General features: G+C 42.5%; 1 protein-coding gene across 3 annotated transcripts in view; it reads right to left on the bottom strand.

The window, feature by feature from the left end:
- Positions 1-1,809: 1,809 nt before the first annotated feature.
- LOC139534871 (myotubularin-like) overlaps positions 1,810-12,001 on the bottom strand; it is a 68,149-nt gene continuing 57,957 nt past the window's right edge. For 2 of the 3 annotated variants that reach the window (XM_071334371.1, XM_071334374.1), the window contains one exon: positions 1,810-7,397. In XM_071334371.1, the coding sequence (XP_071190472.1) occupies positions 7,215-7,397 (183 nt within the window). In that variant the 3' untranslated portion in view covers positions 1,810-7,214. The remainder of the gene's footprint in view (positions 7,398-12,001) is intronic. The other variant, XM_071334372.1, reaches the window with a different exon arrangement.

Genomic DNA, 12,001 nt, shown 5'->3' with positions numbered 1-12,001 from the left:
CACGCGCCTACCAGACGAGCTAAATGACTTCAAATGCGCGCTTCGAGGCAAGCAACACTTAAGCATGGATGAGAGCACCAGCTGTTCTGGACAACTGTGTGATCACTCTCTCCGTAGCCAATATAAGTAAGATCTTTAAACAGGTCAACATTCACAAGGCCGCAGGGCCAGACAGATTACCAAGACGTGTACTCAGAGCATGCACTGACCAACTGGCAAGTGTCTTCACTGACATTTTCGAGTCTGTAATACCAACATGTTTCAAGCAGACCACCATAGTCCCTGTGCCCAAGAACACCAAGGTAATGACTACACCTGTAGCCATGAAGTGCTTTGAAAGGATGGTCATGGCTCACATCAACACCATTATCCCAGAAACCCTAGACCCACACCAATTTGCATACCGCTCCAACAGATCCACATATGATGCGATCTCTATTGCACTGCACACTGCCCTTTCCCACCTGGAAAAAAAGAACACCTACGTGAGAATGCTATTGACTACAGCTCAACATTCAACACCATATTGCTCTCAAAGCTCATCACTAAGCTAAGGACCCTGGGACTAAACACCTCCCTCTGAAACTGGATCCTGGCCTTCCTGACGGGCCGCCCCCAGGTGGTAAGGGTAGGTCACAACACATCTGCCACGCTGATCCTCAACACGGGGGCACCTCAGGGGTGTGCCCAGTCCCCTCCTATACTCTGTTCACCCATGGCTGCATGGCCAAGCACGACTCCAACGCCATCATTAAGTTTGCAGACGACAACAGTGGTATGCCTGCTCACCGACAACGATGAGACAGTCTATAGGGAGGTCAGAGACCTGGCAGTGTGGTGCCAGGATAACAACATATCCCTCAACATAATCAAGACAAAGGAGATAATTGCGGACTACAGGAAAAGGAGGGCCAAGCACGCCCCCATTTTCATCAATGGGGCTGTAGTGGAGTAGGTTGAGAGATTCAAGTTCCTTGGTGTCCACATCACCAACAAACTAGAACGGTCCAAACACACCATGACAATCGTGAAGAGGGCACAACAAAGCCTATTCCCCCTCAGGAAACTAAAAAGATGTGGCATGGGTCCTCAGATTCTCAAAAGGTTCTAAAGCTGCATCATCGAGAGCATGGCAACCGGTCGGCCTCCGACTGCAAGGCACAACAGAGGGTGGTGCGTACAGCCCAGCACATTTTATTTTTTACTTCAGTTTATTTAGTAAATACTTTAACACTTATTTTTCTTAAAACGGAATTGTTGGTTAAGGGCTTGTAAGTAATTTCACAGCACATGTGACAAATAACATATTATTTGATTTGAAATTATTTGATCCAGAAATTGCTTTGTCAAAACAACAAAATAACTTGGGCTCAACAACGATAGTGAAACATGGGTTAAAATCTTCCTAGAAGTCACAGAGGGTGCACAGAGGGACATGCCAAAGTGACTCATTTCGTGGAACAACCCCACTAATGGAATAGACCTAGTGAACGTTCAGTAGGCTGAATGTCATTTTTAGTAGGAATCGATTCCAGGGAGCTAGAAAATCTCATTTAAATGCAGCTATAATGTATAAAACAAGCATTTTGGACCAATTCCAATATCCTAAGGAGACGTGAACTGGTGCTTCTGTTATATTTAGGGCTGAGATATGCTATGATGGGACAAGGTCTGAATATCCACAATCTTCTCCGATCCACAATTTTCACATCAGCAGACATAAGATATTTTGCACATTTCCTTATGATCCTGAATAAATAAAGGATAAATTACCACAAGAATTTGAATGAAAGAATCAATAAAAAAAAATTTAAAGTGAGAAATCTTTAAATTAATTTAATCAGCATTATTTACACAACAAGAGCCGGTCAAAACAACCAACAGTGGAGCACTCATACATGAGAGGGAGTAGTACAGCCCGGATCCCACATCGATTCGTGTTGTCTTGCCAAAACTCCCATGTAGTCTGGGTGCAAGTCTGTTTCTGCTCGTCATGGCATGAACAGAAAGTAAGCCTCGTCTGAGCCAGAACGTCCCATAGGGCAACAGCCCATCTCCTATTTCAGTAGGGTGAGGCAGGTGGTTGTAAAAGTACACCCCCTGGACAGAATGCCCCCTGAAAGACACTCAAGCTAACTCCTATGGTCACGAGTCATGACTCACAAGGACTTTGCAAGACAGCACAAACTGATTTGGAACCAGGCTAGGGAGTCGTAAGTAGGCCTTAATATGACAAAGAAACCCCCCTTTAGACTATATATTACCTACGTTAAGATATAATAAATGAAGAAAATAAAAAATGAATGAGTGACAGTTTGCATGTGTCCCAAATTGTACCCTAGTCCCTATATAATGCACTACTTTTGTAGTGCACTAGGGTGCCATTTATCAGAGTCCTCAATTCCTCAAGGTCTGGCATTTAATCCAACTTGCTATGGGAATGTTTACGGTAGTGCCTTTGTTTACAAACTACTGTCCATGCATAGACTTCTTAATGTGGGAAATGGAATCATCTACTTGTCAGAGGAGTCTACTTGGTAGTAGTAGTAGGTTTTAACAGTTCCCATAACCATTCTGGCATTTCATTTGACCATGGGGGAAAAAGAGCTCCACTGAAATTCGAGTTTGATTGAATCACGCACCAAGTTTCACAATCACAGGTAAAGAACCAAAAGGAACTGAATCGATTCCCAATTGAATCAAATCTCCCATGAATCATGATTCAAACATGATTTACTGTCCTATGTTAGAAAGCAAAAATGTCCATAAGGTAAAATAAAACAAACTAAAGAAAACTACATTTATGGAACAAATCCACAAATTATTAACCAACCATTCAAAGCAACAAAAAAGACATGTCTTATTACTTTCCTTTTTATAAAACGTGTCAAATTTGACACTAAATAAAATAATTATATTTTACAACAATATAACTTTTCTACAGTAAAATAGGTTTTGTTTGAGGTAATTATACTGAACACAAATATAAAAGAAACATGTAAAGTGTTGGTCCGATGTTTCATGAGCTGAAATAAAAGATCACACATTTTTCATATGCAGAAAAGCAAATTTCTCTCAAATTTTGTGCACAAATGTGTTACATCCCTGTTAGTGAGCATTTCTCCTTTGCCAAGATAATCCATCCACCTGACAGGTGTGGCATATCATTAAGCTGATTAAGCAGCATGATCATTACACAGGTGCACCTTGTGCTGGGGACAATAAAAGGGCACTCTAAAATGTGGAGTTGTCACACAACACAATGCCCCAGATGTATCAAGTTGAGGGAGTGTGCAATTGGCATGCTGACTGCAGGAATGTCCACCAGAGCTGTTGCCAGAGAATTGAATGTTAATTTCTCTACCATAAGCCGCCTGCAAGAGAATTTGGCAGTACGTCCAATCGGCCTCACAACCGCAGGCCATGTGTAACCCCATCAGCCCAGGACCTCCACATCCGGCTTCTTCACCTGCGGGAATGTCTCAGCCCAGCAACCCGGACAGTTGATGAAATTGTGGGTTTGCACAACCGAAGATTTTCTGCACAAGCTGTCTCAGGGAAGCTCATCTGCGTGCTCGTCGTCCTCACCAGGGTCTTGACCTGACAGCAGTTCGGCGTCGTAACCAACTTCAGTGGGGACATTATCACCATTGATGGCCATTGGCACACTGGAGAAGTGTGCTCTTCATGGATGAATCTTAGTTTCAACTGCACCGGGCAGATGCCATACGGCGTCATGTGGGCGAGCAGTTTGCTGATGTCAACATTGTGAACAGAGTGCCTCATGGTGGCGGTGGGGTTATGGTATGGGCAAGCATAAGCTACAGACAATGAACACAATTGCATTTTAACAATGGCAATTTGAAAGCACAGAGATACCATGACAAGATTAATTCGGCGCTATCCGGTTTCAGCATGATACTGCACGGCCCCATGTCGCAAGGATCTGTCACACAAAACCTGGAAGATGAAAATGTCCCAGTTCTCCCATGACCTGCATACTCAACAGCCATGTCACCCATTGAGCATGTTTGGGATGCTCTGGATCGACGTGTACGACAGTGTATTCCAGTTCCCCCCAATAACTTAGCACAGCCATTGAAGAGGAGTGGGACAACATTCCACAGGCCACAATCAACAGCCTGATCAACTCAATGTAAAGATGTGTCGTGCTGCATGAGGCAAATGGTGGTCACACCAGATACCGACTGGTTTTCTGATCCATGCCCCTACCTTTGTTTTTAAGGTATCTGTGACCAACAGATGCAGATCTGTATTACCAGTCATGTGAAATCCATAGATTAGGCCCTAATGAATTTATATAAATTTACCGATTTCCTTATATGAACTGTAACTAAGTAAAATCTTTTAAATTGTTGCATGTTGCATTTATATTTTTGTTCAGTGTACATCAGTTACTGTACTTGTACAAAGTAAAAAATAAAAATAGATTTTTGTCTTTTACATTTTTCGCTAAAAACAATCAACCAACTAACACAATCAAACAACAAAGTCTTCTGCGATGTGGTTATTTTTCCCTTGCAGTCTCGTTTTTTTACTTTCCCCCCTTATTGAGGCCAAAGACTTCCAAAGTGATGCATTCTGGTGCGGCATTAGGGAGCCGCTAGTGCATTCATTCTTTCCCCACCACCATCTTTCAACATGGGTGACCGCCTACAAGCCTTCTAAGTCATATCTATTCATTCTCTTGTATTGCGTTGCCAAATCCATTATGGTGACCGTTTTAAAACAAGCGTAACCCACCCGAAGAGTCTACACCAGAACGAACCCACAGCAACCCATCAACAGTTTCCTTTCCCCATCTTTCTCCCCTCTGACGACGAATCAGGATTTTACTTTCCCACACCACAACAAATCAGGTGCTTCCTTTTTCCTGCCACAACCAATCGGGTGCTTTCTTTCCCTTTCTCCCTGCCACAGAGGAACGATGACAAAGACAAAATGTATAGTTTGAGCAGAGAGGAAGAGGTGAAGCGAGAGGTTTCACTCCTGCCAAAATATATTTAAAAAATTGCCCAATGCATTTCTATGGGCTAATTTTTGACCTAAGCTTGGTCGCCTGCCTTGATGCCTTTGGGTCAACGACTCCCATTGCTGGGGCAGAGACATGAGCATCTCATCATAAAATACAGATCTCTGGTTTGGGTACAAAACGTCTACCTGAGGTTGAACCTCAGATGGTCAAAGGCACAGAACTGGACCCGACCAGCGGTCCTGAGAACACTGGACCTGCCCTGTAAAGAGTTACTAAACATTTCTAGACTTCTTTTTACTAATCTTATCCCAAATATTATCTCAAACTCTATGGTAGTTATTGTCCAAAGAACCTTATCTTGTCTGAGAATACTTGGGACACATTTTTGTCCCTTGAAAGGTTTTAAACTATTCTGGACTTTTCCACCGATCTAATCCCACCTCTGGTTGTTGCTCTTGTCAAAATAACTATTTCCTGCCCATAGTCTTTTGGAGAATACTCTGTGGAAGTCCTAAAACTTTTAAATCAAGCAAACTTGATCTAAACCATTTTTCTCCCTGGATTGAGATAAAGTGGTTGGAGACAAATGTTTAAAGATGGAATGCGCAGTAGGCAAAACAGCGGCACTGTCCGCCACACGGCCGTTGTCATCATTTTTGTTTTGTTGATGAAGCAGAGCTGGGGAGCGTTGCGCATCATGGTAATTTTTTTTGCATTACATATGCTTCTATTCTATCGCATGTGCAATGATGTCGGAGGGAAATAACCAGAATTAGTTGTTTGCAGTAACTTCTTTGTTGTTATAATCGCAAATGGACGTGGCAGTTTCACCATTAGGGATTCCAGGTGTAAGTTTATGCCAAGAGGAGTTTGACCGGTTTTAAGGTGACAGGTTCTAAGGTTCTCAAGTTTTAGGTTGGCAAAATGAGAGTCCCGTTGATGCAGAACTTTATTGGACCGACTGAGTAGACCTAGCCTGGTGCCAGATCTGTTTGTGCCGTCTTGCCAATTCCTATGGTCATTGTCATACATGACATGCATGAGTTCGCAAGACAGCACTAACAAGTCTGGGACCAGGCTAGGGTGGACATTGTTGGAGATAAAACTCACAGCTCCTCTGATAAAAACCAATACAACTCAGTGTCCTGTCTCTCCATAGACCTTCTACAGTACAATACATGGGGATACTAGGCCCACTGTACATCTCATAGAGTGGACTACAGTCAACCCCTGATAAATGCCAGGACTTAGGGCTGTTACGAATGTATGCAGTAAACTGAAGGATGCAGATATTCAGAGAATTTAAGTGAGTTGGGACTGGGGAACTGCAGGGTTTGTACTTAGCCAACTTATGGAAGTCGACTGAAGTTACTCTAGTTTGTTTTCCAAACCTCACTGGTTGACTGGACTGGTATTGCTCATATTGAGGACATTTGTACAGGTGCACACTGATTTAAGTCAGCCAAATGCACTAATAGTCAAACTTTCTCTTTTTAGTATGTTTGTCATAACAGTTTAACAATGCCCTTTTCAGGTCTTGGAGTTGACACAGTGTACAGAGTTCAAGAGGAGCAGGGGCTATGTTCCCATTCTTTACCCTTCTGGAAGTGTGCACTCGTTCACACCCCTCATGGATTTAAAATGAATGGACTGGTGTGAGTAATACGATGGAAACTACCTCCAGCCTTGCTTTTAACAATGCAATGCATAAGCATGATGGGGAGTAAATGAGTGCACACTTCTATGTAAAGTGTAGAGAATCGTAATGCAGCCATTGAGTTTTAACCCTTCACACATGTCCTTTAGTATAGTTTATCTACAACACACTGAGTATTTATTTTATTTTGTATTAAGGCTTCTCTGTTTTTGCAGAAAAAAAAACAACGTTATACAAAAGTTGTCAAAAGGCTGTACTGTGACATATTGCATAATCACCATAGTTACGTTTTTGTTATGGTCATACGTCATGATTTCCATGTTATTTATCGTCTCCATTATTACTTTACTAACGCTATGTACAAAAAACAACTTATTGTGTCTGTGTCTGTCAGGGTCAGTAATTCAAGAATCTGAAAAATTCCTATTTGGAATAAATGTCACTTTTCAACTCTTAAATTAGGAATTTCTATTTCCTTTGATTCATTGACTGAATTGATATCGAAGTAACCTCAACCCTGACGAACAAACACACACTCACATGTGTGTTTGAGTACCCCACTCAGAAAGGGGTGTGCAGGTGCGTGATGTGCTGCGTGGGCGAGGCCGCATTGGGGGCAGAGCTATTTGATAGGTGGGAGGAGTTAGGGGAGGAGTCAGTGAGCTGCAGTTCCTCTAGTTTCTTCAGGTATTCGTCTCTCAGTGCCAGGAGCTCCATGTAACGCTGTTCCACTGGACTCTGCTGCTGTAGAATAGAGTAGAGACAGATAGAGTCGAGTACGATAGAATAGAATAGATTACAACCACCACCAGGTGGAAGCAAAGAGAGAGAAATGAGAGGGAGATGGACGGATGGGGAGCAAAGAGGGAGCGAGAGAGACGGGGGTAGGGAGTGGGATGAGGGGAGAGTGAGAGAGGGGGTAGAGAGAGAAGGTGTGGGGGAGAGAGTAAAAAATACTTGAATGATATGCAAACAATGCAAAAAGATCAGCAAATAAACAAACAAAGAGGTGTACAGACAGATTTTCTCTTTTTACATGTACATTCTACACACAAAGCATTTTTTACCACAATAGTTACAGTATATAGCAAGAATATAGTTATTTGAGATACATTACATGTGGATAGATAGTACTTAAACACATACAGCAGGTGTGTCAAACTCATTCCTGCTGGTTTTTGGTTTTTCCTTTTAATTAAGCCCGAGACAACCAGGTGAGGGGAGTTCTTTACTAATTAGTGAGCTTAATTCATCAACCTTATACAAGGGAAGAGTGAAACACCGCAGACACTTGGCCCTCCGTGGAGTGAGTTTGACACGTGACATACTGTATACATTATATAGTGTCTCAACTATTACAGTGCATTCTAAAAGTATTCAGATCTACACACAATACCCCATGATGACAAAGCAAAAACAGGTTTAGACATTTTTCAACATTCATTAAAAAATATATTTTTTAAAATCAATACAAAATCACATTTACAGAAGTATTCAGACCCTTTACTCAGTACTTTGTTGAAGCACTTTTGGCAGCGATTACAGCCTCGAGTTTTCTTGGGTATGACGCTACAAGCTTGGAGTTTCATTATTCTCTGCAGATCCTCTCAAACTCTGTCAGGTTGGATGGGGAGTGTTGCTGCACAGCTATTTTCAGGTTTCTCCAGAGATGTTCGATCAGGTTCAAGTTCAGGCTCTGGCTGGGCCACTCAAGGACATTCAGAGACTTGTCCCGAAGCCACTCCTGCATTATCTTGGCTGTGTGCTTAGGGTCGTTGTCCTGTTGGAAGGTGAACCTTCGCCCCAGTCCGATGTCCTGAACATCTTTTCATCAAGAGTATTTATCTGGTCAATACAGTGAGGGAAAAAAGTATTTGATCCCCTGCTGATTTTACACGTTTGCCCACTGACAAAGAAATTATCAGTCTATAATTTTAATGGTAGGTTTATTTGAACAGTGAGAGACAGAATAACAACAAAAATATCCAGAAAAATGCATGTCAAAAATGTTATAAATTGATTTGCATTTTAATGAGGGAAATAAGTATTTGACCCCTTCTCAATCAAAAAGATTTCTGGCTCCCAGGTGTCTTTCATACAGGTAACGAACGGAGATTAGGAGCACACTCTTAAAGGGAGTGCTCCTAATCTCAGTTTCTTACCTGTATAAAAGATACCTGTCCACAGAAGCAATCAATCAATCAGATTCCAAACTCTCCACCATGGCCAAGACCAAAGAGCTCTCCAAGGATGTCAGGGACAAGATTGTAGACCTACACAAGGCTGGAATGGGCTACAAGACCATCGCCAAGCAGCTTGGTGAGAAGGTGACAACAGTTTCTGTGATTATTCGCAAATGGAAGAAACACAAAAGAACTGTCAATCTCCCTCAGCCTGGGGCTCCATGCAAGATCTCACCTCGTGGAGTTGCAATGATCATGAGAACGTTGAGGAATCAGCCCAGAACTACACAGGAGGATCTTGTCAATGATCTCAAGGCAGCTGGGACCATAGTCATCAAGAAAACAATTGGTAACACACTATGCCGTGAAGGACTGAAATCCTGCAGCGCCCGCAAGGTCCCCCTGCTCAAGAAAGCACATATACATGCCCGTCTGAAGTTTGCCAATGAACATCTGAATGATTCAGAGGACAACTGGGTGAACGTGTTGTGGTCAGATGAGACCAAAATGGAGTTCTTTGGCATCAACCCAACTTGCCGTGTTTGGAGGAGGAGGAATGCTGCCTATGACCCCAAGAAACCATCCCCACCGTCAAACATGGAGGTGGAAACATTATGCTTTGGGGGTGTTTTTCTGCTAAAGGGACAGGACAACTTCACCGCATCAAAGGGACGATGGACGGGGCCATGTACCGTCAAATCTTGGGTGAAAACCTCCTTCCCTCAGCCAGGGTATTGAAAACGGGTCGTGGATGGGTATTCCAGCATGACAATGACCCAAAACACATGGCCAAGGCAACAAAGGAGTGGCTCAAGAAGAAGCACATTAAGGTCCTGGAGTGGCCTAGCCAGTCTCCAGACCTTAATCCCATAGAAAATCTGTGGAGGGAGCTGAAGGTTCGAGTTGCCAAACGTCAGCCTCGAAACCTTAATGACTTGAAGAAGATCTGCAAAGAGGAGTGGGACAAAATCCCTCCTGAGATGTGTGCAAACCTGGTGGCCAACTACAAGAAACATCTGACCTCTGTGATTGCCAACAAGGGTTTTGCCACCAAGTACTAAGTCATGTTTTGCAGAGGGGTCAAATACTTATTTCCCTCATTAAAATGCAAATCAATTCATAACATTTTTGACATGCGTTTTTCTGGATTTTTTTGTTGATATTCTGTCTCTCACTGTTCAAATAAACCTACCATTAAAATTATAGACTGATCATTTCTTTGTCAGTGGGCAAACGTACAAAATCAGCAGGGGATCAAATACTTTTTTCCCTCACTGTATATCAGTGTATTATGTCTGTTTGTAACAGTGTGTTATACAGTTGAAGTCGGAAGTTTACATACACTTAGGTTGAAGTCATTAAAACTTTTTTCAACCACTCCACAAATGTCTTGTTAACAATCTATAGTTTTGGCAAGTCGGTTAGGACATCTACTTTGTGCATGACAAGTCATTTTCCAACAATTGTTTACAGACACATTATTTCACGTATAATTCACTGTATCACAATTCCAGTGGGTCAGAAGTTTACATACACTAAGTTGACTGTGCCTTTAAACAGCTTGGAAAATTCCAGAAAATTATGTCATGGCTTTAGAAGCTTCTGATAAATTATGTAAATTAGCCTGAGTCAATTGGAGGCGTACCTGTGGATGTATTTCAAGGCCTACCTTCAAACTCAGTGCCTCTTTGCTTGACATCATGGGAAAATCAAAATAAATTGGCCAAGACCTCTTGCTCCCAAGTCTGGTTCATCCTTGGGAGCAATTTCCAAACGCCTGAAGGTTCCACGTTCATCTGTACAAACAATAGTATGCAAGTATAAACACCATGGGACCACGCAGCCGTCATACCGCTCAGGAAGGAGACACGTTCTGTCTCCTAGAGATTAATGTGCTTTGGTGCGAAAAGTGCAAATCAATCCCAGAACAACAGCAAAGGACCTTGTGAAGATGCTGGAGGAAACAGTTACAAAAGTATCTATATCCACAGTAAAACGAGTCCTATATCGACATAACCTGAAAGGCCACTCAGCAAGGAAGAAGTCACTGCTCCAAAACCACCATAAAAAAGCCAGACTACAGTTTGCAACTGCACATGGGGACAAAGATTGTACTTTTTGGAGAAATGTCCTCTGGTCTGATGAAACAAAAATAGAACTGTTTGGCCATAATGACCATCGTTATGTTTGAAGGAAAATGGGGAAGGCATGCAAGCCGAAGAACATCATCCCAACCATGAAGCACGGAGGTGGTAGCATCATGTTGTGGGGGTGCTTTGCTGCAAGAGGTACTGGTGCACTCACAAAATAGATGGCATCATGAGGAAGTAAAATTATGTGGATATATTGAAGCAACATCTCAAGACATCAGTCAGGAAGTTAAAGCTTGGTCGCAAATGGGTCTTCCAAATGGACAATGACCCCAAGCATACTTACAAAGTTGTGGCAAAATGGCTCAAGGACAACAAAGTCAAGGTATTGGAGTGGCCATCACAAAGCCCTGACCTCAATCCCATAGAATATTTGTGGGCAGAACTGAAAAAGCGTGTGTGAGCAAGAAGGCCTCCAACCCTGACTCAGTTACACCAGCTCTATCAGGAAGAATGGGCCAAAATTCACCCAACTTATTGTGGGAAGCTTGTGGAAGGCTACCCGAAATGTTTGATCCAAGTTAAACAATTTAAAGGCAATGCTACCAAATACTAATTGAGTATGTAATCTTCTGACCCACTGGGAATGTGATGAAAGAAATAAAAGATGAAAAAATTATTCTCTCTACTATTATTCTGACATTTCACATTCTTAAAATAAAGTGGTGATCCTAACTGACCTAAGACAGGGAATTTTTACTAGGATTAAATGTCAGGAATTGTGAAAAACTGAGTTTAAATGTATTTGGCTAAGGTGTATGTAAACTTCCGACTTCAACTGTATGTATGCTCTCTCTAATTCTCTCTCGCTCCCTTTCTCTCGGAGGACCTGAGCCCTAGGACCATGCCCCAGGACTACCTGGCCTGATGACTCCTTGCTGTCCCCAGTCCACCTGGTCATGGCTGCTGCTCCAGTTTCAACTGTTCTGCCTGTGGCTATGGAACCCTGACCTGTTCACCGGACGTGCTACCTTGTCCCAGACCTGCTGTTTTCAACTCTCTAGAGACAGCAGGA

This window comes from Salvelinus alpinus, chromosome 11, assembly GCF_045679555.1.
Source record: "Salvelinus alpinus chromosome 11, SLU_Salpinus.1, whole genome shotgun sequence".
Taxonomy (NCBI): domain Eukaryota; kingdom Metazoa; phylum Chordata; class Actinopteri; order Salmoniformes; family Salmonidae; genus Salvelinus; species Salvelinus alpinus.
The sequence above is the reverse complement of the archived record's forward strand: the minus strand, read 5'-3'. Positions and strand labels throughout refer to the sequence as shown.